General features: G+C 49.3%; 1 protein-coding gene across 7 annotated transcripts in view; it reads right to left on the reverse strand.

The window, feature by feature from the left end:
- DIP2A (disco interacting protein 2 homolog A) overlaps nucleotides 1-27623 on the reverse strand; it is a 124729-nt gene that overhangs the window by 2064 nt on the left and 95042 nt on the right. For 2 of the 7 annotated variants that reach the window (XM_074189876.1, XM_074189872.1), the window contains 17 exons: nucleotides 26721-26835; nucleotides 25614-25815; nucleotides 18214-18323; nucleotides 18033-18113; nucleotides 14278-14401; nucleotides 11950-12071; nucleotides 11679-11790; nucleotides 10623-10732; nucleotides 9979-10109; nucleotides 9708-9876; nucleotides 7364-7534; nucleotides 6381-6410; nucleotides 5685-5746; nucleotides 3688-3745; nucleotides 2247-2321; nucleotides 758-932; nucleotides 254-377 (listed from right to left, as the gene is read on the reverse strand). In XM_074189876.1, coding sequence (XP_074045977.1) covers nucleotides 254-377; nucleotides 758-932; nucleotides 2247-2321; nucleotides 3688-3745; nucleotides 5685-5746; nucleotides 6381-6410; nucleotides 7364-7534; nucleotides 9708-9876; nucleotides 9979-10109; nucleotides 10623-10732; nucleotides 11679-11790; nucleotides 11950-12071; nucleotides 14278-14401; nucleotides 18033-18113; nucleotides 18214-18323; nucleotides 25614-25815; nucleotides 26721-26835 — 1971 coding nt within the window. Of the gene's footprint in view, nucleotides 1-253; nucleotides 378-757; nucleotides 933-2246; nucleotides 2322-3687; nucleotides 3746-5684; nucleotides 5747-6380; nucleotides 6411-7363; nucleotides 7535-9707; nucleotides 9877-9978; nucleotides 10110-10622; nucleotides 10733-11678; nucleotides 11791-11949; nucleotides 12072-14277; nucleotides 14402-18032; nucleotides 18114-18213; nucleotides 18324-25613; nucleotides 25816-26720; nucleotides 26836-27623 lie in introns of those variants that run through there. The other 5 variants (XM_074189874.1, XM_074189875.1, XM_074189877.1 and 2 more) reach the window with 5 other exon arrangements.

The following is a 27623-nucleotide window of genomic DNA, read 5'->3' on the forward strand; positions in this document are numbered from 1 at the left end:
TGGAGGCTCTCCAGCAGCACATCTCTTTCTGGGGTGCATCCTAGGCCCCAAACTAGGAAGGGCCTGGACCTGGCACTGGGGGCTCCCGCTCCAGGCTCAGACAGCCACAGCTACAGAAAAGACCCTGGCCCCGTCAAGTGGAAGAAACCAAGACCCATATCTCCCCTCTCCTCCCAGGTGGCTACGGCAAGCACATCCAGATCTATGGGAGACCAAGCCTGACCAGCCTCAGGAAGGGGGCCGGGGCTCTTACCACTCAGCAATGCTCTTGTGGGCTCTGATCACAGACGTCTCGATGTCGATCGGGTGGTACCTCATGCCTCTCAGCTCCAGGGTTTCATCCAGAGAGCCCACCACATACAGGGCATCATGTCTCTCTGTGAACAATAGCCTCTGTGTAAGGAAATCCCCGGCGAGCCACCATGGACAGACAAGCCCCACCTCACTGTCCCAGGACAGCTCAGGACAAAAACAGGTCTCTCCAGGGGTTTGTGGGACCCTGAATCCAGATCTGGCCAGGGAGTCCTGAGGCCACTCTTTCGGCCTCTGCCTCAAAGCCCTCCTTTTGTCTCCCCTCACCGAAGCAGGAGGACCCTTCTCTAGGCTTGGCTACCCAGACTCAAGGGCCAGACTCTCCCAGTCCAGGGCTGTGGGGCTGGTTTCTTCACTGGGATGCTCACACAGATTTTCAAGAGTCTATGAGGTCAAAGGTGCCCTGTGGCAAAGTGCTAACTGGTGGGCTGCCTTCCCCTCTTACCTCCACTGGCATCAGTGAGATCAGTTCTTCGGAGAAAGCCCAGGTAGCCGGTCCTGGCCCAGATGGTCTGGGTGTCTCCAAAACTGAGGCGAGCACTGAAGTGGTCAGCATGCAGGGACTCTTCTCCGTAGACAGTGTAGTAGCCCGTGGCATTGTGTGGACTGCTCACCCAAATCTAGGGAAGGAGCGCCAGAATCAAGGCCCTCTGGGCACCCAGAAGAACCCACCCAGGCATCGGGCAAAGAGAATAAAAGAGGTTTGTTTCAACTTCCATAATGGGGGGGGCTGGAGAGCTTGGAGGCAGACTCTGGGCTGATTTGGGCCCAGCACCCTTCTGGCTTCTGGGGCCCCTGTGCGGCAGGAGGGGCTCCAGGGCCCAGGGCAGATGTATGGGTTTGGCAGGCTGAGGGTCTTTCAGTGTAGTTCCCCAGGAAGCTCCCTATGCCCGCTTGGTGCCCAAGGCTACCTCTGGGAAGTGGCAGCACCGGGGACCTGATGGAAGAATGAGGAAGCCGTGGCACATAGTCCCCACACCAACTTTTATAAATATGCCTGTTTTCAATTACAGGTGAACCTCTGCCTAAATGTGGAAATGGTGACAGTGAAAGGCTTCATATCCAGAAACAAAGGGTTTGCTGTGCCCTACTCTGCATCCTAAGTGTCCCGTGACCTCAGCTCCTCTGGCCCTGACCTGCACTGCCAGACTTCCCTTGGCGCTTTCCTCTGCCCAACTCAGGGGTCACTCTGCCCCCCCACAGTCTGTCCAGTGGCTCAGAGTCCTGGGCCCCACCTTCTCCCTGGGTACTGAGAGCAGAGCCTGCATCCTGTCCTTTGTACCCCATGGACCTGGCCTGGCACCGACAGAACTCCATGGATCTCGGCATAATGGAACAATCAAGTCCTCAGAGGTGGCTCTGGGAGCAGCATGGTCCAAGCCAGGGGAGATGGCATTCCAGGCTCTTCCCTTCCTCCCCAGCCTCCTGCCAAGACTTCAGAGCTATGTCTATGGCTCCCCTGGGGCAGTGCCAGGCCTTGCCAGGGGTTCTCAGCCACATACTGGCCCCTTTCATCCCACCCACTGGGGGCTGGTCCCGGTGCCTCCCTGCCCCCTCTCATGATGCTGGCAGCATGAAGCCTTTTTCTCCTTCCTGCTGGGCTGAGAGAGACAACAGGGGGCAGAAGGCCACAGCTGAGGGCAGCACACCCGAGGGTGATCAGGAGATAACGGCCACAGACAGAGCAAGGAAGCCTGCCGGTCACTGTCTGGCCATGCTCTACTACTTTCTCATTCCCTCCAGGCTCACAAAGCCATCTGCTACCTGTTCCCTGGTCAATGCCCTTGGTGTACCCCCTGCTCCCCAAGCAGCTCCCGGGCTGGAGTTGAGGACCAGAGGGATCACGACCTGAGTCTTAGGTTTGGCACTCCCACTCTCTCAGGAGGTCACCCCAACACTCATCTACCTCCCTGACCTAAGAGGCCAGTGCTCACCTCGCCCAGGTGGGAGTCCCCAAGGGGGCCCTTGGTTTCTGTGTGAGCGATGATGACTTTGACACCAGGAAGAATCTGCAAAGAGAAAGAGTGTGTCCTTGTTGGCAGAGCAGAGGCCTGAGGAAAGGGGGGGGGGTCTTCTTCAACAAATTGACCTGTGAGACCCTTCCCAAGGGGGCACTGCTGGGCCTCAGGCAGGGAGGGGACAGAACACAGAGATGTTTGGCTCTCTGGCCAAGGGGCTGTGGCTGGCCCTCCAGTCTCCAGTCCCCCCAGTTTGGGCCTATGGTGACACCCTCCTGAGTACAGGCTGAGCATTTCACAAGACCAGGCGGGAGGACATTTTCTTACAATAATGCAAAGGGCAGGGCAGCTAGGTGGCTTTGTGAGCCTGGAGCACCGGCCCTGGAGTCAGGAGGACCTGACTTCAAATTTGAACTCAGACACTTAATAATTACCTAGCTGTGTGACCTTGAGCAAGCCACTTAACCCCACTGCCTTAAATAAATAAAATTTTAAAATAAAAAAAATACAAAGGGCACAAGGGTTTTAAACCAATCCAATCACATTCTAAAAGGATGCATCCGGCAGCCCTTGTTCTTGACACTATTCTGGCTTAATGTGGACTATCGGCTCCTTGAGGCCAGGACAGTTGCAGTCTCTGGCTGCCAACCCGAGACTTCACACATGGAGGCATTTAAGAAATGTGCCCTGGCTTTAGAAAAGCCTGGAGAGACTCGCACGAACTGATGCCAAGTGAAGGAAGCAGAACCAGATCATTGTCCACACTGACAACAATGGAAAATGCCATCCCTATCAGAGAAGGAACTGTGGGGTTTAACTGAAGACCAAAGCCTCTTAATCTTCATTTTAAAAGTTTAAATTTTTAAAAAGGGTTTCCTATTTAATTCTGGAAGAACATGGACAGAGAGGGGATGACCTGGACGGCTCTGAACCCGAGGAAGACTGAACTGGCAGCTAAGTGGGGAGAGAACAAAGCTGAGGGATCAGCAGTCAGCATGAGAGGGCCAGCAGTCACGGGACTGGGTGTCTAGGGAGATGGTGATGCACTCCACAGAAAGAGCCATAGCCATGATACCTTGTAAGGCACCAAATTACCGCCACTTGTTTAAAACTGCAATGCTTGTTATTCCCAAATCCGACCTTTCTTCAATTCACTTGTCTGCTCTCAGGACACCAGCTCTGAGCAGGAGGAGCAGGTCTTCCAAGGAGAAGTGTGCCCATCTCCCCCTCTCCTCCCACCCCCCAGGTCTCTCCTTCATTCCCTTGTCTGCCTCTCAAGCTCAATCACAGAGGATGACGGTGGTGAGGCATTCCATAGAAAAGAGGAGGGGTTCACCTAGGCAAAGGTCCCATGAAATGAGCCCAGGGCCTGCTTGGGAAGACTACTCCCAGGCCCCTGGGCTGGTCATTCCATTACCTTTCCAGACTCCATCAATGGTAAACTGTGTGGAGAACCCCGTTCTACTAGCCGTACCCTAAAAGGAAAAGAGAGAAAAAAATTTCTCCAACATTTGGGCCATGTATCCAAACACCCTTGAACAAGCAGCCGCCAAATATGCTCAGAATAGCTGTGATGGAAATCTTGCATCTGAGGAATGTGGGAGCTCAGCACATGGGTCAGCCAAGGCTGTGGCAGTTCTGCACCAACCCAATCAACCCAGCCACAAGAGTCTCAGAGTCTCACCTTAGGCATCTCCCTACTCTTTGGTCTGAATCTTTGAATTTGAAAGTCTAAATGGTTAGAGAAAGGCCCAACACACACCAGTTGCCTTGACCACACTGAAGGACCCTCTGTGCAGAGAGAGGGAAAAACTGGATGTAAAGAAGTCTCGGGCTCCACTGGGGTTGAGGAAGCTGGAGGAACAATCCTGCCCTCTCAAGGACCCCAGCTAGCTCCCCACAAGCCATGGTTTTGGGGTGAGGTCTTTGATTATCAATCACCAAAGCATCTCAGACTTGGATGACCCAATGGGCAATGAAGAGGGGCTTGATGGATACAGGCATGTTTGCCACTGATGATTCACACCCAAGTGTAAACAAGTGGCAAAAAATAAATCTCCCCAGAAAGAGTTGAGCCCTCATGGTGGGGAGCCAGTCATAGAGCAAGGGCGCCAGCAAAGAGAAGGCCTCTTCTGGGTCTTCTTGCAGGGAGAAGTCAAGAAAGGACGGGTCCAGAGCAAATGCAGAGGGACATGGGAACAGGAGCAGGAGGGGCCTCAGGCAAGGCCGGGGCTTGCCAAACAGCCGGGGGTCAGTCAGGGTGGAGAAGAACCCAAGGGGGACAGGTGCCAAATACCAAAGGGTTGCTCGTGACAAGGTCAGGCTCACACTTTTGGAAAAATGATTTGTCAGCTTGTGAGGGCTGTGGAGAAATTGGACGCTGAAAAGCTGCTGCAAAAGTCCAGGTCAGTCAGCTGATCAGCTGGCACTGATAAAGGCCACTGGGCCCCAGGCCCTGTACTAGTGTGGAGGCAGAAAGGCAGAGCGCCCTCCAGGAGCACCTAGTCCAAGGCGGGCAGAGGGAGGCAGGGAGGGAGGAGGAGGAGAGGGGAAGGAGGAAAGGCAGAGGAGAGGGAGAAAGACAGAAAGACAGGCTAGGTCGGAGGTCATGACCAGCCTGCTGTGAGGGGGAGGGCAGAGAAAAGAAGGGATGATTAAGTCATCACAAAGTTTTCAAGACTTTGCAACTGGGGAACACGGAGGAAGGACGGGGTGATGGGCACTCCTGGCAGAGAGCTCCCGGGGTGTAAAGCTGAAAGTCCAGAGGCAGGGGCCAGTGGCAGGGTTACGGCTAGGGGATCTGCTGCAGACACAGTGAGTCTCTGGCATGGCCAGCCAGAGCCCTCGGGCCACACAGGCAGACACAAAAACAGGAATTGGGAGGCATCATAGTCACAGATCAGTCTGTGGGAGCTGATGGGATGACTGAGAGAGAACAGGCCTAACAAGAAGCTCAGGACAGACCCCAGGCTCCCTCAGCAAAGCAAACTGAGGAGTGGGCAGTGGAGGAAGGAGGGTGAGCTCTCTGGTCCCTCAACGGCCCCTGGTTCAATGTCCCTTTGCTCCTGCCCAAGCCCTCTCCTCACAAACACATGCCCCTGGTCACAGGGTACTTCCCATGGATGCATGGTTGGACTGGAGCCACACAACTCCCCCGGGGAGGGAAAGGAGCCCTGGACCTCTGTGCCTGTGTGGCCTCAGGTGAATAGGGAAACCCCCATGTAGGCCCGATAGGTGTTTCTCCATGCTTATGGCAAAACTGAGGACCCAGCTCTGGTGTGTAGACACACTATCCAAGAAAGGCTGCTGACAAACACAGTCCAGGAAATTTTTCCATCCATTGGGGAAAATGTTTATCAATATCCTCATAGATTTTGTGGCTCCCCTGGGGGAGAGGAAGGAGGTGGGGCTCACCTGTCATGGCGCAGGGCACGCATGTCGACGTACACCGTGGTGGGGTCGGGGCCAGCAGTGCCCTGGGTGGGGGGAAGGAAAGGGAATCTTGAAACAAGGTCCCCAAAAGTCCTATTTTTAGTCCACCATTAACAAGCCCATTTGCAACTAAAAGGTAATGCTGACCCAGGACTGGCTTCTCCAAGGCAGCTTCAGGCCAGCCCAGAGGCACGGCCTGGGCAGCTTCACAGCAGATGCCTCCAGAAGGCACCTCTCTGGTGGGCTGACTAGAGCAAATGGACCCCAGGTGGCAATCAAGGAACTGGCCTCCGAGATCAGGGAACTGGCCTACTGGGATTTCCAGTCTCTTGCCAGATCAGCTAAACTAATTCCATAAAGGATAATAATGAGATTTTCTTTGCAAAATGAAGAGTTGGCTTTCTTTTTCTACAGGCAACACATACTTATTCTCTGGTGCTTGGCAGATGTCCATTCAACTTTGCCAGATGGGGTCTTGCTGAATCCCCCAACCCTCATCAACAACAAATACCACCAAAAAAAAAAATCCGTAACTCAACATCTTCCCCTCCCTCCCAATACAACCATCACATCTCGAATCCCCAGTTGGAGACTGAACGCTCGGGGTGGGTGGGAGGGGCCTACAAGGGCAGTGGGGGGGGGGGGAGCCCTGGAGCACATGCACACACATCACTATACCTGCTCAGCCAGCTTTCCCAGCCTGTTGGGCTGACAGGGGGGCCACAAGCAGAAGGAGCAGAGGTCGGCAAAGGGAGAGGGACAGAGGAGAAACAGCCAAAAGGAAAAGAGACAGAGGCAACAGGAACAGGAGAGACACACGGTCAGAAAGAACAAAACACATGATTGCATCTTGAAGAAAAGGAAGGAATATCCCGTTAAGATGGGTCTAACAAGCACAGGGCAGCCCCCACTCACTCCCAAACAATCAGCTGAGACAAAAACAGGAGGTAGGGGACAAAACTGGCTGGTGGCCACTCCCAGAGATCTCCTCAAAGAAAACAGGAAAGAGAACAATGACCAAGGCTTCCCACAGCACCGGCACCGTGTCCACAACGCCCTTGCCAAGGGCCTCCCGACAGGGCCCAGCCTCCATCTCTACTCATCAGCTGCTTTCAAAGTGCTCTGGTCTCTTACCCCCAAGACAGAGCATGAGCTCTGAGCAGACATGGCTTTGCCCCAGCTTTATATGCAGAATCCCATTAAGAGGACAGAAAAGGGACCTTAGGCTCAGTTTCTGCTGACCCCCCCATTCAAAGAAGCCTTGGCAAGCTATTGCCACAAATGCTATCCAAACAACTAGGGTTCATCAATTAGGGGTCACAATACTTAAGAAGAGGAGCAAGTGAGGCAGCAGAATGAAGACAAGGCCTTTAAGGCCTTGATGAGAGTTCAGGAGTTAATACTGCTATTTCAAAATTTCATTTTCTGCAGTAACTAAGGAATTCTGGAATGCCTGGCAGAAGGGACCTTCAAGTTGTCTGTTCCACCCCAATACCATCCTCCCATCTGACAGATAAGCAGGGACCAATAGAGGCCCAAGACCTTTTCCCAGATCCCAAGGTTTTCAGAGCCAGGGAGAAGTCCTTGAGAGGCCACTTCCCTGGGACTCTAGTGCCTGCCTGAGCAAGTATTTCCAGGACCTGGGCAGGAGCTCATCTCACCTGTAAGCAAATGGCTACATTCACTCTGCATCCAAACGTGGTGCTGACGGCCCGGGCAGAGAGGCCCAGGTCTTTGAACAGCTTGGAGAAGGATTGTGTTAATGCGATCCGGGGTCTCTCTTCTGCAACCACCATACATGTTCGCACACAGGACAGGTTCACGCTTTTTGCCTGTTTGGGAATGGGGAAGTGGGCAGGGTGAGGAATCCTCCAACATGGCCATGATTTAGGCCCTAGAGCCTGGGTCAAGGAGAGAACCCTGCAGGGTCATTCTCCACCGGGGACCCAAGTCAGCTTGACTAAGACATGTCCATACTCCCTTGAAGGCAAGGACAATATCTTGGCCGTTCTGAAACCATGACCACCAGCACCTAACTGTGCACTTCAATTCATAACAGACGCAAAATTTAAGGGAGAAAAGCCATAGAGGACATTTTCTCTGACAGAAATAGCTCATCACTGCCCTTCCCAAAACTCAGAAATAGGACTCATCGATCTGAGTGGAAAAGTGCATAATACCACTGTGCTTGAAATACCCAATGAGTCCACTGAGCCAGGCATCCACAACACTGATGCGGCTGGGCTCCAGCCTGTCCTCTTGGCTCTTTGGCTATGGGGGGGTGCCAGTGTCCTCCAACCTGTTCGGGTCTTCACTCATTCTCCCTACTTGGCAGTCTGTCCACCTCTTACGCTGGGTCAATGGAGAGTAAAATAACACTGTGGGTCACTTGCTTAATTGCCATTCATCCTTCCATGACCCTCTGTCCATTTGTCCTTCTGATTGGTCATTCTGACTGTCGAGAAGGAGAAGAGTAGAGCTCTGGATCTGTAGAACCATTTTCTGATCCAATCCCATTTCACACTTCACTAGATGAATTACAAATTCAATTCATTCCTCATTCATGGAGCTTTTCCAAAATAGGAAATGCATCTTTTGTTTAAATTTTCCATGAGACCTCATCCATGATGCTGACCATAAGCTCAAAGGAAGCTTGATTTATCTGCTCATTTAACACCTCATTTGAGGTTGGAAGCCATGGTGGAAACAGCCAACCCTTTGCCCAAGTTGGGCGAGTGTGAGATGGAATACTAATTGACATGAGAGACCTTACAAATCTTGACTCCAGTGCCCATGTCCCATCCCCCCGTGTCTCCTCCTCTTCTCTGGGATAAGCATCTATATTCTTGGCAACGGTCTTCCTGGGATCTGGGACCCAGTTTTCTCAGTTTGGCAGCTCTAGCTTGACTATGTCCTTCCAAAAAACCTGGCCTCTAAGGTGACCAAGGGTGAGTATGAAGTTCTGACTCAGGAAAACACAAAGGATGTGAAGTCTTCTCACAGCCAGAGTAGCCACAGTCCCTAGAACCACTAAGACCTTTTGATCTGGTTTGTGTCCAGCCTTGTCCTTGTGAAGCTGGTTTCTCACTGCAAGCCCCCAATAAAAATTCACCGTTTTTTGTTGGGGAGATCTGCCACGTTGTCTAGTCCTTCCAACTCCATGTCATCTGTAAATCGGACAAGCAGGCTACTTATTGAGATGGGGGCTGTATGATGCCTTCTTGGGGACCCCCAGCACTTAGCATTGTGCCTGCTGACTCTGACTCTTGGTCTAGATTCCTTCTTCCATCACATCACTTACATAAAGTGGAAACTGAGGACAAGTGACAGTGGGCCCTTGATTGATCAATGCTTCATTGACTGACTGCACAGACAATGCGTCCTCATCACTGACAGACACCAAAGCCCCACAGCAAAGGGCGACAACATGGAGCAACGAGGACATGATGACAGAGCAAGGCCCCTGGCCCACCAATGATGCAGATGAGCCAAGCTTGGAAGGGGCAAATGAGGACTATGGCACAGCTGCAGGAAACACCAGAGCAGGGGAGCTTCGGGGAAGTCTGGATATTGGACGATGGAGCAAAGTCACCCCTTTCTCATCAACTTGTGAGGACTAATAAGGGGGCCGAGAACTCAAGAACTGATAGATTTGTACACATGGACTTATCAAGGGCTGATTTTCAGCTCCAGGAGTCATTCAGGGAAGGCAGCATCACTGCCAGTCAAAGGCAAGGTGGAGTACACTCAGCAGGCTCCCCAGGAAGGAGAGGAAGAAGACATTCTCAGTGAACTGGAAGGAAAGGCACCTGGTCTGCTGGGGGTGAGGAGCAGAAAAAGCTACTTCCTCTATCATTTTTGCCAACCTCTACTGCCAAGGGTGGACAGAGGAAGAAAAGAGCACAAGCAATCCAGGGGAGGAAGGGAGGGAGCAGCAGCCCCCAGGATAGAAGCCCCTGACCCCAGCTCAGACCTCTGGGCTCTCAAGGTGCTGGGGGCACTCACCCTGAGGAGATCTGTTTGTGTCCCGAGCCCTTTGGTGCACATCTCCATGACAGAGTAAGAGCAGAAGGTGACACGGACTCGGTACTGACTCACAGCAGACAGCCACAAGGACACGTTGTTTTCAAGTTCAAGTGGAGGGACTAGGAGGGACTGGTGTCCTGAATAGACACTGCAGGAACAACATGGAAACTGCTTGTCAGTCGAGAGTTAGATCAACCTTTCTCCACCCCGTCTCCCCCTCCCCCAAAGCCTGGAGGTGGGGGCCGCGCACCTGCACAAGCACCAGAGGGCGAAGCCCAGGCCACAGTAGGGGTCCAGGCAGACGGCAATCTGCCGAGATGGGTAAAGCTCACACTGAAGTTTGATTGACCGACATAAGGCACTGGTGGCCGCGTGTGACATCTGAAAGAGGACAAAGTGTGCGTCTCAGGACAGGCCCCCGCTGCCTACCTCCTGCCACCCCCCCACTACCCCAGAAGGCCAGAATGACCCATCCTGCCGAGGGGTCACCAGGAGGGCTTGGTTACAGAAGAAAGTATCCCTGTGGGGAGGGAGAAGAGTCCAAGGGGGCTGCTGTCCAGGGACAGTCTGGATGAGACTTTCTTGGTTTCTCTGACCTACAGAAATGTCCCTTATTGTTGCCCTGGGAGTGCAAGGGGCAGATTTGTGATTCCATTCACCTCAGGAATCCCCTCCACAAAGGCAGACAGCAGCCTGTGTATACACTATGACTTTGGCAGGGTGCAAGGGTACTTCTGAGCCGAGTGGCCCCAAGTAGTCTGCCCAGGGCCACCAGATCAGAAGGCAGCAGAGGCGAGCGAGAATTGCACTCAGTTCCTCTGCCTCTCAGCCCACCCCACCGTGCTGCCACACTCTAGGGATGAAGCCAATAGCCCTAGCACCAGAGAGGCCTACCTTGACGCCTGCTAATATGCCCGTAGTGGAAACACTGAAGTCTAAGTAAGCCAGCGTGTCAGGGGAGGGAGGCCGAAAAACACTCACTACCCTCTTCTTGGGGAGGTCATCTGTTACAGGAAAAAAGGTGGTTCTATAAGTGGAGGGGTAGAGAGTGGCATGGCCAACAGCCCCACAGAAGCCATGGACAGGCCTCCAGGTGCCAGGAAGGGGCCCCTTCAGTCTTTCCCAGTGGGGCTCCAGGTGGGCTTCTACTGCTACTGAGACCCCTGCCAGGTCCTCCTCTCAGCAGAACCAGGGAGCAGCCAGGGCAGTAAGGAGCTGAGTCATACAATGAGGGAAAGAAAAGGAGACCCTGCTAAGAAATTAGCTTGGATCCTGGTCCAGGGGAATCCTGGGGTCACAGGGAGAGGCTGGGGATTGGGTGAACAGAATTCCCTTCCATTTTCCCTCCTTCATACTGAGTAATTTAGCATGGGTGGGAAAGGGCAGTCGAGCAGGAAGCTCACTACTCCACCCATCTAGACAGCCATGGCTATGGTGTCCTGGCCATCACCCATGCCCATTCCCAGGGTCTGGAGAGGACACTATCATTCATCCATGACAACAGTGAGGACACTTCTATGAGTCATTCATCCCCACCCCCTCATCATATAGTTTAGGGTGACACAATGCTACAAGGTAGAGGCCCCACTGAAGCCCTGGCAGAGCCTCTCATGCTTAACCTGCTGCCCTTGCTCCTTACATAGTAGGGTTTGGAGTACATAGGCATGGGTCCTCCCTGGGCTAGTCTCCTTAGATCCACCAAGGGTAGTCCTTGGGGGAAGAGGGCTCTACTCAGAGGGTGCTCAGTCCGGCAGGATCTATCCCAGCAGAGATACCAGACTGACCCACCAATTAAGGTTGGCCATGTGGCCACTCCCATGTAGCTAGATGGCCATGGGTCTCTATAACTGCCCTACCTCCCACATGTGCTCCCTCCAGGCAGAGCCAGTATCAGCTTCCAATGTGGCAGCCTCTTCAACCCTCTCCCCTCCCATCCCACAGTATGTGTACCTGTGTCTAAGATGGTTGGCCATGTCTTCACATCCACAGCAGCACCTGCTTCCTTGGACTTCAGCAGCTTCATTATTGCTTGGGTTGTCAGAATACACGTGGACTTGCTGACCTGAGAGGAGGAGGTTGTTCCAGATCCAGGGAAGAGGTTTCCTTGGCTCCCATTAAAGCCAGGGGCACCTCACCCTCCAGACCATCTCACTGAGGGACACAGAAGGATGATGGGACTGGCTTTCACCAGCTGGAACCACCAAGGCTTTTAAAAACTTACCTCGACAATCATCTTGACAGTGGGTAGGGTGGTGGCGAGATTCTGGGGGTGAGGGGGGCGCACCGTGATGGGAATGCAGCCCGCGTACAGACAGCCATAGAAGGTGGCGATGAGGTCCACACCTTGGAACAAGCATTCAAGAAGGAGAGAGCCTTAGAGAGATAGCTCAGACTCCCTGTGTTACCAGATGAAAGACACTTGTGTTACATCATCTGTGGCACAACCAGAGAAAATGAGGGGCTCGCAGAATCACATGTCTGATTGTGACTGAGGGCAGTGTCTAGTGAGAGACAGCCACCCTCAAGAAGCTACAGGACAAATCCTACTGTGCTTGTCAAGGGAAAGGCCTCTACTCCTCCCAAACTGCTAGGGTCCTTTCCTTGAAATGTACAGGCACACAAGATACCCTGATGACTAGGGTTAGGGGGGCTGCTCTGTCCCTTTCTCAGCTCATGCCACATGGCTGCACCAGCCTGGTCCTCGGTTCCTCCCCACCAAGAGCCAAGGAGAAAGGGCCATTCCTCCCTAAGAGAACCACCACGTCCAGCCAGTCTATGCAAAGGGTCTATGTCCGTCTCTGAGCCACTTTAAAAGAGTAGCTCGCTTATGCTTATTAATGCTTAGAGAACCAACTTAGGCCTCCACTAGCTTCTCGCTTCCATTCCTCCTTCCCAGAGAGCCAAAGGTGGGTGTTCTGCTCTTGGGGCTCCACACAGGTACTGGTCACAGCCCATTAAGGGCCACTGAGGCCCTTCCCTCCTTCACTGATGATTATGATTCAAACTGCCCTGTTTGTTTGGACTCCCTAGCCAAATGTAAGAATTCAGAGGGTTCTGCCCCTATAGCTGGAGCCTAGAACAGCGTCTGGCAAAAAGGGGGGAGCCAGGATCCTCTGCTAAGCATTCATCTGTCAAAGTTTTCAGATTCAAAGGTTTTCCCTCCTAGCAAATGAGCCAAACTTTCAGATACATCACAAAATGAGCATATGAATTGTCCCTAATCTTTCCTTCCATGTATTTATTTTTACCATAAGAGAGAATATATTATTCTATTTTCTTTCATTTTTTTAAATAGATTTTTTAAAAAATGCTTCTCAGGGAAGCTAGGTGGCACAGTAGATGGAGTCAGGAGTACCTGAGTTCAAATCCGGCCTCAGACACTTAATAATTACCTAGCTGTGTGGCCTTGGTAAAGTCACTTAACCCCACTGCCCTGCAAAAAAAAATGCTTCTCATTCAAATGAAATTCCCTGAGGTCCTGACACTGGAGAAGGCAAAGTAGGGAAGAAACAAGCTCCCTCCTTTCCTATGAGCGTACCCAACACCCACCCTTGCTCTCCTCTCCCAAGGGAAAGCAGAGAGGATTCAATTTTTGAGCTGAAGCAGCAAAGCTCCTGAGAGAGAGACAGGACAAAGCCCTTCCCTAGCCTGCACCCAGCAGGCTGCTACCTCCTCTCAGAGCCCACTGCAGATGGCCCAGAACCCTGAGCCCAAAGGCCCAAAGGCCCCCAGACCCCTCCTGGGGTGCAACCCCTGGAGATCCAGCATCCTGGACCTTGTTCAGTGGTTTAATCAACATCAGGAAGGTGTCATTTTATCAGTGGCAATGGCACAAAGAGGAGACCTAGGTCTTGGCTTTGCCTCTACTTCTGAGTACCAGGGGATCTTTCCCTCTACCCTTAAGTCATCTCCCCCACTAAAAAGGGAGCCCCCCAAGAGCTGGTGGAGCAGACAGTGAGAGCTTAACGATGCTGCATTCACTGATACACATGTGCAAATGGCAGGAGGCATGAGTCCAACCAAGGGCATGCAATCCTGCTGACCAGGCTCGCTCAGCACATTTGTTAAAGAAGAAACCTTGCTCCAGCTTCTGTTCCTGCAGGTGGCCCAGGAAACCTTTCAGATGAGTTCTTTGCCCCATTCATCTCTTCCACCATTTTGACTGAGATGCAGCTGACACTAGCTTGAAGACCCCACTGGTTGGAGTCCCTGTGGCTTAGGCTGAAGTCTGAGAGCACACAGAATACTGTCTCCTGGGTCAATTGTGTGATGGGGCCAGATGCACCCCTTTTTTTCCATCTTCAGAGCCCTCTGGTCCAGCCCCCAATCTCCAGTCTCTATGGGGTCACCATGCCCAGCTCATCCCAGGAGCCAAGGACTTTGCTGCTTCTCTCAGCGCCTCAAGGGGTATTCTCCTTTGCAGAAAAGAGAATTGAAAGGAGAATCCAGGGTTTTGCCCTCTTAGTCTGAAGGCCAGGATTCAGCCCTACTGAATGGGGAAGACTCAACACGGGCTCTGCAGAAGGCAGATGCTGCTCCAGCTGCCTACCTGGGGGGTAAACCAAAGCCACGTGGTCACCAACATTCAGCCGGCCCCTCTCAGCAAGAGCAGCGGCAACTCTCTCAGCCTTCTTATGTAGCTGGATGCAGGTGGCAGTGCTGGTGACTGTGCCCTGGAGAGAAACAACAAAACGAATATAGTTGATTGAACAGGGATGGGCTATTAGCATCCCGTCTCTTTAATTGAAAAAAGACAAAGAAAGAACACATTTTATCCTAAAGAACAACAATGTCCAACAAGGGGGAATTCCCAAACATCCTCCCTTTGTGTCATGAAATGAAACCTGAAGACACTGACAGCAGGGTCCTGGCAGCTCAGGAAGGTCATAGGTCAACCCAAAGTGGGGTAAACCAAATTAGAAAAAAAATCATTCCACTGTTTAAAGGGGCTGAAAGTGGACAAAGGAACAGCACAACTGTATTGTCAAAGAACTGGGTCCTTATTGCACAACATTTATCCCAGTTGAACCCCACAATCAAATGTCCAGGAGTCCCTGGCCTGCCAAGCAGATGGTGGGAAGAAATATGTTATCTTCTCAATAAGAAATCTCCCTATTCAGGGAAGCCTGGAGGGATTTGCATGAACTGATGCTGAGTGAGATGAGCAGAACCAGAAGAACATTGTCCACCCTAACAGCAGCATGGAGGTGATGATCAACCTTGATGGACTCACTCATTCCAACAGTGCAACAATCAGGGACAATTTGGGGCTGTCTGCAATGGGAGAATACCATCTGTATCCAGAGAAAGAATTGTGGAATTTGAACAAGGACTATTACCTTCAATTTTTTTTTTTTAGGTTTTTGCAAGGCAAATGGGGTTAAGTGGCTTGCCCAAGGCCACACAGCTAGGTTATTATTAAGTGTCTGAGACCAGATTTGAACCCAGGTACTCCTGACTCCAAGGCCGGTGCTTTATCCACTATGCCACCTAGCCACCCCTATTACCTTCAATTTAGAAAAAAATACCTGATATCTTATTGTCTGATCTTGTTATCTCTTAAACTTCATGTTTCTTCCTTAAGGATCTGATTTCTCTCTCATCACACTCGATTTGGATCAATGTATACCATGGAAACAATGTAAAGACTGGCAAATTGCTTTCTGTGGGGGGTGGGGTGGGGGGGAGGGAATTAAGATTGGGGGGAAAATTGTAAAACTCAAAATAAATAAATCTTAAAAAAAAAAAAAAGGAAATCTCCCTGAGGAAATTTAAACATAATTCCAGGGGCGGCTAGGTGGCGTAGTGGATAAAGCACCGGCCTTGGAGTCAGGAATACCTGGGTTCAAATCCGGTCTCAGACACTTAATAATTACCTAGCTGTGTGGCCTTGGGCAAGCCACTTAACCCTATTTGCCTTGCAAATACTAAAAAACAAAACAAAACAAAAAAAAAACCCCATAATTCCACTCTGGTCAACATGCATCCAAGCAATAGAGGGTCAAACGTCGAGGAAGAAGCTGCTAAATCTGCCAAGCAGGCTTCTCCAAGACCTGCCTTCATGGTATGGGTTAGTCCTTCTTAATTCTTAGCATTGGGTCAGTCTAAAACCATAAGGCCCTTCTCCCAGGCTTGGGACAGGAGTCAGCAAAACCATGCTGGGCCACAGACGGGGATTTCCAAGTTCACTTAATTCACTAGAGTGTCATCCTTTCTTCTCCCCAAAGGGGACCTGAGAGGGGATCCTGGGACTGTGGGAGTCTCAAGGGGAAGTGACCGCTCCACCATAGCACCAGGGGTTGCAAAGGGTTCAGAAGAAGGGCAGTAGGGTCCATTGCTACCTGGGAGTCTGGTGGGAAACTCAAGAATGAAATTCTGAAGACAAAAGAGACAAAAAGAGAAACCATTCCCAAGAAATAACAAAGGGGAAGTTGTGTGAAGAAACCCATGTGGAAACAAGAGAAGGCAAGAGGTCGGCCCTCAGCTCTGGTTAAAAGGGTGGATCGATGGCAGAGGATGTTGAAGAACAGTGTGTCCCCTAAAACTGAAGAGGAGCCAGAGAGAAACAAGAAGATGATGGGATTGTCCATTCATCTAGTTGTAGGGGAGAATGTGCCCCAAAGAAGGGTCAAGACTAAGAGGGCAGGACCCTGAATTCTCCTTTCAATTTTACCCCTTGAGGCACTGAGAGAAGCAGCAAAGTCCTTGGTTCCTGGGATGAGCTGGGCATGGTGATGCCATAGAGACTGGAGAGTGGGGGCTGGACCTGGGGCTGCAGAGGACTCTGAAGAGGGGGAAAAGGGGTGCACGTGGCCCCATCACACAATGCCCCCAGAAGACAGGGTTCTGTGTACTCTCAGACTTTTGCCAAGGGTTCAAAGAGGTGGTGGTCCTCTTTGGAAGGAGGGCTCTGAGTAGGGGCTCAGGCTGCTGGGAATGGCCCTGGGGTCTTCATTTAACATGACTTGATGAAGGCCTGAACTGGGTGTGCTGGTGATGCCAATCTGACTCTAAGAATGTCTAGGCCCAGGGCAGCTAGGTGGTACAGTAGATAGAACTCTGGCCCTGGAGTCTGGAGGACCTGAGTTCAAATCGGGTCTTGGACACTTAATAATTACCTAGCTGTGAGACCCTGGGCAAGTTACCTAACCCCAGTGCCTTGCAAAAAAAAAAAAAAAAAAAAAGACTGTCTAGGCCAAACTGGATGGAGATCCAGTGTGAAGGCTCCTATGTGGTTTTACAAAACCAATCTCACAAGTGCAAGATGGCACAGTGAGACTGGCCAGCACCTTGTCTGTCCAGTATCTGCAGGGCTGCCAACTCAGCCTAAGCCATCAATGTTACCTGGTGGCTGAGAGAGAGGAGAAAGGCCTGCTGCTCTGTGTGTGATTAAACACTACCTGGAAGATGGTGCTCGGGCCTGGGAGCAATGGCATGGGAAGGAAAGACAGAGAAACTAGTGAGGATTCGGGGTGCAGGGGAGGCCACCAGCCTGGGCAAGGGCTGCCACTGGAAGAAGGCTAAAGCCAGCCTGTCTAGCCCCCAGGTGGCAGAGTTAGGGGGCTCATGCGCCTTTGCATGCTTCCCCTCCTTCCAGAGAAAAGGGGCCCCCTTGACTGTTCTAGTGTCAAGAGGCCAGGGCACAGTGGGGTCAAAAACCAACATGAGCTCCAAACACCCCCATCTGTCCCACTGTCCCCTCACAATTACTGGCCCTCAGTCAGCATTTCTGATCTCCCCCTCTTGGGAAGTGGGGGCAGTCTCAGGGGGTTCATTTCCTAGGGAGTCAAATCTCTCTTGCATATGGGCCCCACCTTCAGGTCTGGCACAGTCCCTGCTGATCCTGGGCCTTGTCAGGCTTGGGATTCCCCTTCCTCTTCTCATGCCTAGCCCACAGTCCACACCTGAACCATTTCTGGGACTAAGTGCAACAGCACAACAGTCCTACCACACGTCTACTTTGCCTAGGGCCACAGGACACAGCTCCATCCCCAGGACCCTACCTCTGACTTCTCAACCCACAATGACTAACACACCCAGCTCTATTTGGAGCTTCACACTGTGACCTATAGGTACCAGAAGAGGAATTTGAGCCCAAGACTAAGGTGCTTGGGAGGACCATGTGGCTGTGCTGAGCTCACAGACCTGCCAGACGCTTTATCAAGCAGGTATCAGGGGACAGAAACAGACCTCCCAACTGGCCTTCTCCTAGAGAGCTGGAGGATCCCACTGCTGACCAACCTGAGGCTCAGCCCTGCAGTTAGGATGTGGCCCCCAACACCATGTAAGACACTGCCCACTCACCTTGGCATTCAGCAGCAGGAAGAGAGGGTGGTCTGGGGTGGTCTGGGCCCGCCACTGCAACACATCCGCCAGGTACAAAAACTAATCAGGAGAGAAGGAGACATAAGGCCTGGAGCCCCCCTAGATAAGAGGGAGCCACCCAGGGAGCGTGGGGCTGCACCAAAGGGCTGAACAAGGCCACCTTTCTTGCCTGGTCGTTGTCCTCCAGCTGCGTGACATCTCTCCCCGAGGCCTGCGCGATCCTTTTCCCAGCAACAAGATTCCCCACAATCATGGAGGCCGGCCCGACTTCTGTGGTTTAAAGAGCAAGATAAAGCCCCCAGGAGAATCTCCTTAGATGGGAAGGAATAGCCCATTGGAGGAAGGGCCCCAAAGAGCATGAAGACACAGGCGAGGAATCTCAGGCCTGAGGCTGACGTGGGTCACTCCATTAGCCCACATGGCCCAGAGAGAAAGAGACTGTGGGGTCCATTGTAGATTTCATAAAGACTGAGGACAGGCAGGGAAGCCTCCGTGACTCTTCTGCTTGGCCCCACTGCCTTGGGATGGAGGGGTGAAAACTGAGCCCCAGGAATAGTTCTGGGGCCCTGTGAGAAGACACCCAAGGTGGGAGTGCCACTGGAGCAGCTGTTCTGGAGAACGATACTCAGAAAGTCTCTGCCTGTGCCTACCCTTTGACCAAGAGAGAGCACCACTCACCCTCTCCAAGATGTCCAAGAGGAGAAGGACCTGTAGGTTTAAAAGCACCAGAGGGTCCCTACAATATGATTAAATGAAGCTTCCACACAGACAGGAGAGCTACAGATCCCACCAAAAAAAAAAAAAAAAAGATTGATCAACTTATTGATGGAGGTCTATCTCTTTGGGGGGAAAGGGGAAGTTAGGCAGGAAGGTGGGCAAGCCAGAGGTTCTAGCCATAGTTCAGTCCAAAGGCAGCACCTAGGCTAGCGACAAGCTAGGGACCAGATCCAAGTCCAGCACAAAAAGCTTGGGTTTATACTCCCTACACTGAGTAGTGCTCAAACAATCAAAATGAGCAAAAAACTAAAAGAACATTAACCACAGAAAACTACTATTCAGATAGATTAGCTACTAGATAGATAGATAGCTACTATTCAGAAAAAGAAAACAGTGAAAAATTACCTTTATGGGAAGTCTCAAAGGAGTCTATGCATTAGACTCAAATCCAAAACCTCATAGAAGAGCTTAAAAAAGGATTTAAAAACCAAAGAAGAGAGGAAGAAGAAAAATGGTTAAAGAAATGAGAACCATGCAGGAAAAACTTATGAAAAAATTGACCAAAGAAATCAACTCCTTTAAAACTGAAAATAACCAACTGGAAAAAGAATATAACTCTTCAAAACATAAAACTGAACAAGTGGAAAAGGAATGTGATTCATCTAAAACTCAAATTGACAAACTGGAAAGGGAATACAACTCAGAAAAAAAAGTAAAAATTAATCAACTGGAAAAGGAAACACAAAAGCTCACTTAAGAAAATAAAACTATAAAAATCAGAAATGGACAAACAGAAACTAATGAATCTATGAGATATAAAGATTCCATCAATTAAGTCAAAACACCAAAAAAATTGATGAAAATATAAATTACCTTTTAGGAAAAACAAATGACCTGGAAAATAGATCCAGAAGAGATAATTTATTAATTATTGATCTACCAGAAAGCCTATATCAAAAAAATAACCTGGAAAATATCTTTTAAGAAATTATCAGGGGGGCAGCTAGGTGGCGTAGTGGATAAAGCACCAGCCTTGGAGTCAGGAGTACCTGGGTTCAAATCCGGTCTCAGACACTTAATAATTACCTAGCTGTGTGGCCTTGGGCAAGCTACTTAACCCCATTTGCCTTGCAAAAAAAAAAACACCTAAAAAAATTATCAGGGGGTGTGGCTAGGTGGTGCAGTGGATAAAGCACCAGCCTTGGAGTCAGGAGTACCTGGATTCAAATCCGGCCTCAGACACTTAATAATTATCTAGCTGTGTGGCCTTGGGCAAGCCACTTAACCCCACTGCCTTGCAAAAAAAAAAAAAAAAAACCTAAAAAAAAGAAATTATCAGGGGCAGTTAAGTGGTGCAGTGAATAGAGTACCTGCCCTGGAGTCAGGAGGACCTGAGTTCAAATCCGGCCTCAGACACTTAATAATTACCTAGCTGTGTGACCTTAGGCAAGTCACTTAACACCTCTTAAAAAAAACTTTTTTTAAAGTAAAAAAAAAAAGAAATTATCAAGGAAAACTGTCCAAATATACTAGATCAAGAAGACAAAATAGAACATGAAAGAATACAGACTGTCGGGGGTGGAGCCAAGATGGCAGCATGAGAACAGGCTTTCCCAGGAGCTCTTTCTAAAATATTTCAAAAATCTTAAAATTATGACTCTAATTAAATTTTCAAGAGACAGAACCCACAGAAAGATCCAGGCAATTCTCCAGGCTAAGGTAACCTAGAAGATCATGGGAAGGCTCTGTTCCACTACGTTGGAGGGGGTGTCAGCGCAGTCAGGATCATTGTGATGGAGTGAAGGAGCTCCCAGCAGCAGAAGCATTTTCCTGACCTGCCAACCCCAGGGAACACCAAGAACAACTTGGAAGATCAATGGGGGAAATCTCTGCCAAAGCGAGCATGAAGCTCAGGCTAGTATGGCCCTACTCAGCATGGCCATGGCCATCAGCACAACCCAGAATTCCAGGAAATGGAAGTAGGCCCACAAAGCCACCACTTGGCAGCTGCTTCCAGAGCACTCAGGCCATGGAAGGTGCAGGGGGAGACTGTCGAGGTCTCTCCTCTATCCCTGGGTACTCTGGTGTTTTGTCTCATTTCAGATCCTGGTCACAGTCTGGGCCCCCATACTGCCATAGCAGAGCAGGGACCCTCCTCATGGCTCCAGGGTAGAGGGGAGGGCTTGTGATCATCCACAGACCAAAGCACAGGTCAGAAGAGCAGTCAGAGTCTCTCATGAGACCTTGAAGGAACTGAGGTCCTTGTGGGGGTATCCCAATAATACTCAAAAGCTTGGGGAGAACATTCCAAAATCAGGGCATAGACTGGGGAAAATGAGTAAACAGACAAAAAAGGAATCTGACCATGAAGAATTACTTTGGTCCCATGGAGGATAAAAACACACACTCAGAAGTTGAGAAAGTCCAAGCTTCTGATCCAAAGCCTTCAAGAAATATAGAAGTTGGGCTCAGGCTATGACAGAGCTCAAAAAAGATTTTGAAAATCAAGTAAGGGAGGTAGAAGAAAAATTGGGAAGAGAGATGCAGGAAAAACATGAAAACCAAGTCAGCAGCTTGGTCAAGGAGATCCAAAAAAGTGCTGGAGAAAATAATATGTTAAAAACCAGTTTAGGTCAAATGGAAAAAGCAGTCCAAAAAAGTTAATGAGGAAAAGAATGCCTTAAAAATCAGAATTGGCCAGATGGAAAAGGAGATAAGAAAGCTCTCTGAGGAAAACAATTCCTTCAAATGTAGAATAGAGCTAAAGAAGCTGATGACTTTGTGAGGAATCAAGAAACAATAAAATAATATCAAAAGAATGAAAAACTAGAAGAAAATGTGAAATATCTCATTGAAAAAGCAACTGACCTAGAAAACAGATCCAAGAGAGACAATTTTAAAATTATTGGGCTACCTGAAAGTCAGGATCAGGAAAAGAGCCTTGACTTCATTTTTAAGGAATCTTTACAGGAAAATTGCCCAGAAATCCTAGAAGCAGAGGGAAAAATAGAAATTGAGAGAATCCACTGATCTCCAGAAAGAGATCCCCCCAAAAAAATAATCCCCAGGAATATTATAGTCAAATTCCAGAACTCCCAAGTCAAAGAGAAAATATTACAAACAGCCAGAAAGAAGACTACAGACCATCTCCAGACCACCTCCAGAAAGAGACCCCCAGGATAAATACGCCAAGGACTATCAGTCAAATTCCAGAATTCTCAAACAAAGGAGAAAATACTGTAAGTAGCCAAAAAGAAGCAATTTAAATGAAAAAGAAGCCCAATCAGATTACACAGGATTTATCAACTTCAACATTAAAGGATCGGAGGGCCTGAAATATGATATTTCAGAGGGCAAAGGACCTTGTATTATAACCAAGAATCTGCTACCTTGCAAAATTCAGCAAAATTTCCCTGAGGAGAAAAGATGGATGTTTAATGAAATGGGGGACTTTCAAAATTTCCTAATAAAAAGACCAGAAGTAAATAGATAATTTGATCTTTGAATACAAGACTCAAGAGATTCATAAAAAAGTAAATGGAAAGGAGAAAAAAAAACAAATGTTAGTCAAAACATTTAATTATCACACCTCTACAAGGGAAAATAATACTTTTAACTTTTTTTTTTTAGGTTTTTTGCAAGGCAATGGGGTTAAGTGGCTTGCCCAAGGCCACAAGGCTAGGTAATTATTAAAGTGTCTGAGGTCATATTTGAACTCAGGTCCTCTTGACTTCAGGGCCAGTGCTCTATCCACTGTACCACCTAGCTACCCCAATACTTTTAATTATTGAGAATTATATTTCTCTTAGAATAGTTAAAAGGATTGAACCTTGTTGCAGAGATTATACTTAGAGGATATGGGTATAATTGCTCCTTGTGCTTCGTTATCAAAGAAGACCAAAATGATGATATCACTGTTTGAGACAAATTATGATGAGTCTGACTATGGCTGATCAGACCAATAAGAGCTCTGGATACTCTAACATGGGTTGGGCCCAATAGTCCAGGTGAACACCCGGGGTGTTTACTCTAAACTTTTGTAACTTGCTTTAATTCTTCCTTGCTCATAGAGTGAAGCATATTCCCTGACAGGGGCACCCTAGGCTGGGTGATTCTATGTCAGGGTCTCCCATGCCTTAGAATGAATGCTGAAGCTCTTATGAGAGACCACCTTAGAGTACTTAAAGGCTCCACCAGAGAATTACATCAGAAATGTCTCAACATTACAAGTTACTTAGAGGTTTGTAGTACCATAGGGACAGATTGTACTTGAAAAGACTGGATATCAAAAGATTAGGAAATGATCTTATCTTAATCCATATTTTATTTAATTGGTTGGGGTGCTAAAGGGAGAGTGGGAGAGAGCGTATCCAATACTTTGGTTGGGGAGGCTTGTAGGGAGAGAGTATACTTAGAGGGATAGGACATGAAAACATCATGAAGTGATTGCTTGATGCTTTGGCTACAACTGGAGGGAATATGTTGGGGTGTGGTGTGGGGGAGAGATACAAAGGGTTCATGAAATGATTTGGCTTTGCATGATGCTCTGGTTCATGAGGATTCTGTGTCCATGGAGCGTACTTGAAAAGGGGGTAAGGTAGAAATTGATTACCATTTGATAGGATTCATGATTTTTGAGAAGTACATTTCTAATGAGACAGAAGAGGGGAGGGTACTTAGTGACTGAGGTAAAACTGTTTATCAATCAATCAATTAACCTTTGATTGATTGTACTTTGATTAATAGTACTTCTATCAGGCCAGATAAAAGGAATATATTTTGACAAAGGGGATAGAAGTACAAGCCAGGGTTAAAACAAAAATATAAAAAGGACAAGATTAGGCATTAGTGGATAAATTATCCCAGGTGATGAGGCAAAAGGCCTATTAAAGTAGAGTGGGGGAAACAAGAGGGTGTGAACACTGAATAAATCCTACTCAATAGATTTGGCCCAGAAAGAGAATAACATACATTCTCAATTGGGTTTAAAAATCTATTCTACCTTAGGGGAAATGGGGGGGGGGGGGAAGGGGAAGAAGGGACTGGTAAAAGGGAAGATGAAGGCATAAGTGAAAGTAAACTTAAAGTTGAAATTTTAAAAGAAAAACTAAAGGGGAAAAGGGAGCAAAATATTGGTTGAAGCGGAATAGGAGGAAAGGAAAGAGAAAAGTACAAATGGGGAAAGATAACATGGAGGGAAATAAAGATTTAGTAATCTTAATAGGAAATATGAATAGGATGAACTCTCTCATAAATGGAAGCAGATAGCAAAATGGATTAAAAACCAAAATCCTACAATATGTGGTTTACAAGAAACACATATGAAGCATAGATACACAGAGGGTAAAGATATGAAGTATTATTGTTCTATAAGAAACCATGAATGTTTAGACTCTAGAGAAGCATAGAAAGAACAACAGGAACTGATGCTGAGAGAAGGGAACAGACATAAGAGGACATTCTATACATGAACAACAACATGAGTTGATCAACTTTTTTTTTATTTTATTTATTTAAGGCAATGGGGTTAAGTGACTTGCCCAAGCTCACAAAGCTAGGCAATTATTAAGTGTCTGAGACTGGATTTGAACTCAGGTCCTCCTGACTTCAGAGCCAGTGCTCTATCCACTATGCTACCTAGCAGCCCCATGAGTTGATCAACTTTGATGGATATAGCTCCTCTCAGCAGTTCAGAGACTAGGACATCCCTAGGAGACTTGCTATGGACAATACTATCCACATCCAGAGGGAGGGAAAAAAAAACAAAACAAACAAACAAAAAAACCCTACAGAATCTTAATGAACACTATGTTTACTTTTCAAAAAAATTCTCTTATTTTTTCTTCCTATCCCATGATTTCTTTCTTTTAGTCCTAATTCCTCAATAAGGAAATGATTAATATGTAAACAAGCTAAACTCAAATGTTCATGTACAATGTTCACTAGACTATGCTGTTGAAGGGAGAAGGCGGGAAGGGAGGGAGGAAGGAAATTATATATTGTGAATGAATGTTGAAAAATTTTCATAACATGTAATAGAAAAATATCAATTAGAAAGAATAAAATAAAATAAAATAAAATAAAAAAAATCAAATAAAATAAAATAAAATCACTGGTGGCAGCAGACAGCAAAGAAAGGGGAGAGGATATCCCAGAGGGATGGTGCTAGTGGAAGCTGGGCAGCCTCCAGAGCAGAGCAGAAGCAGGAGAACAATTTGTACAGTTGCAGCATCAAGGCAAAGACTTAAACCTCTGATAGCCCACAGTGACCAAGACAGAGTCAATGACCTGCCGGGAAGCACATCCATTGGGTTAGACTATGCACATTCATTATATGTCTTAAATTTGGGTTTTTCTTTTTCCACGGAGGGCTGGGTGCTGCTCCTCTGGGACACATCCTGACTCAGTCCCATCGTGGCCATCCCTTACACTATCCCTCCCCTCAGTCTAAGGCTTCTGTCAAGACCCTCCCTTCTGCAGAGAAATCCTCTGGATGTGGCTGAGGAAAAGCACAAGGCAGCTCAGCTTTTACAACTTTATTTGCAGGGTTGGTTCAAAATCCAGGTCTGACTGCTAGAACTCCTGATGAGATTCTGAGAAAGGCAGATGGCAGCTGCCAGTGGGCAGTATAGGAAGGACCCTGAGGCACCCTCGAGCACCACCCCCTTGGCACATTCTCCCCGCCTCATTCTGGCCCCCAAATGCTAATCCACATCAAATCACCAAGGGGGAGGTCACATTTTCCCATTGACCTTCTCATCCCACCAAGCTCCCTGAGTTGCAGGTGCCAAGCCCCCCCCACCAGATACACCACGGGCATGCTCATGCTCCTGGGTCACTAACCTGGCTGCTTTTGGCGAGGCTTGGGGAGGTTGGTGACACACGTGTGGGGACACATGAGGACATTGCAGGGGTGCAGTGCACCCTCCAGGAAACGCTGCTTGGTTTCAGAGATATGGATTCCCCCAAGTGGCGCTTTGGGCAATGTGTTAGCAGGAACCAGAGCGAGACAGTATACACCAACCTGATGGATACTGTCTATTGCCTTAAAGGAAAGAATAAGGGGTTCAGCCTGAAGCACCCAAGCAAGAGAATCCCTGGGGAGCCAAAAGCTGCCCAGGCACTGTGGCCTGCCACCACTCGTCAGACCCCAGTGGGGGAGGAGGGGTCTGAAGGGTGTGCTCCAGGTCCCCTTCAGAGATAACTAAGAAAGGTTGTGACCATCTGAGCCCTTGCGCACACACACACATACACTCTCACACAAAGTATACCTTGACTTTTGTACAGCATGAATGACACTGCCTACAGGGGATGGAATGAAGTGGCTCCACATGCTAAGATGCCAGGGCAGCCTCGCCCCCTTCCTAACCTTGCTCTCAGAAGGGAGACACCCCCATACACACCCATCTGGGCCCAGTGAACTCTCCACCTTCTAGTCTGAACTTCACAAGGTCCTCAGGCTCCTCATTGGTCCCAGACCCACACCTCCTTTCAGTAAAGCCAGGAGCTGCTCATGGGTGCTGCAGGGGGCACGAAGGGCATGCCTCCCATCTAGCCTCCTCCATCCTTCGAGGCTCATCTTCCAGGGCTTCTCCCCAGGAGTCCCACTCCCACCTCTATTGGATCCATCTTGAACTATTCTCAAGCACATCAGATAACACAGCTCTATCCCTGGTAAACCTGAGATGTATCCCCTCAGGCCTGCCACCAGTACCCATGCCATGCATGTTCTGGGACAGCCAAGGACTCACCACAGAAGGTACTTGTGAAGTGGTGGGAAGCACCACTGTGCCCCTTAAAGTCCACTTCACATGTCTAGTCCCCTCATTTTACTAAGGAGGAAACTGAGTCCCAGCCAGGTTCAGAATGGTCGCAATGTTAGGAAGGGGCAGGCGTGGACTTCTTCATTTGGAAGGCAGAATGGAGGCCACCTGGCCCAAGGGTGCCTACCTGCAGGACCCGGCTCATCCACTGAAAGCTGTCCTCCTCCGACGCATCTGGGCGCTGCTCAGCCACTAGCACAATGCGGTCATCGTGTAAGACAGTCACTGAGAACACAGCTATTCTGCAACAAAGGGCAGAAGCAGGGTCAGGCCAGAGGACTGAGGCCCAGACCTTCACACCCCATGAGGACTGCCTTTCTTCAGGAAACGTCCCTCCCCTTCAGAGCGGGCCATCGCCAGAACCTGCCAGTTGGACCAGAGCATTCATGCTCCAAGGGGAGCCCCTCACCATCTTGGGCCACAGATCAGGGCCTCCTGGTCCAGCCCACTTCTCAGCTCTGGATCCTTCCCTGACCCTCACTGCCCATGGCTGCCTCCAGCCCACAAAGGCCCAGACCTGCCTGAGATCTTCTCACAGATTCCTCATTGGACTTCCTTCCTCCCCACAGCTGCCAAAGCGTGGCTCTACCCTGCCATTCCGCTGTCTCCCAAGTCACCATTTCTGCCTTCCCAGGCTCACTGTTCACCCACCACATGCACATCCCCTGCCTCCAGGCCTTTGCATGGCTGCTCCCTATGCCCCCATCCCCCTGCACCCCAGGACTGCTGGTCTCTTCACCACCATCCCCTCGGCTGCCACCTCCTCCCTGCCACTCCTAACCTTTCCACGCAATCTTCTGCTGCTTTTTCCATATATGCATCTCTATGGGATGGAAGCACCTGGGGGGCAGGGACTGTGGCATCCCTGCCTGGCCCTGGCAGGTACTTAATAAAGGCTTGCTGAAGGAGGCAGCTAGCTAGTTAGGTCAGGAATCAGGAAGTTCTGAATCCAAATCCAGCCTCAGACACTTATGGTGCCCTGGGCACATCAATTTGCCTCAGTTTCCTCAGCACAAGCTCCCAGGGGCTT

Source organism: Macrotis lagotis, chromosome 5, assembly GCF_037893015.1.
Source record: "Macrotis lagotis isolate mMagLag1 chromosome 5, bilby.v1.9.chrom.fasta, whole genome shotgun sequence".
Taxonomy (NCBI): domain Eukaryota; kingdom Metazoa; phylum Chordata; class Mammalia; order Peramelemorphia; family Peramelidae; genus Macrotis; species Macrotis lagotis.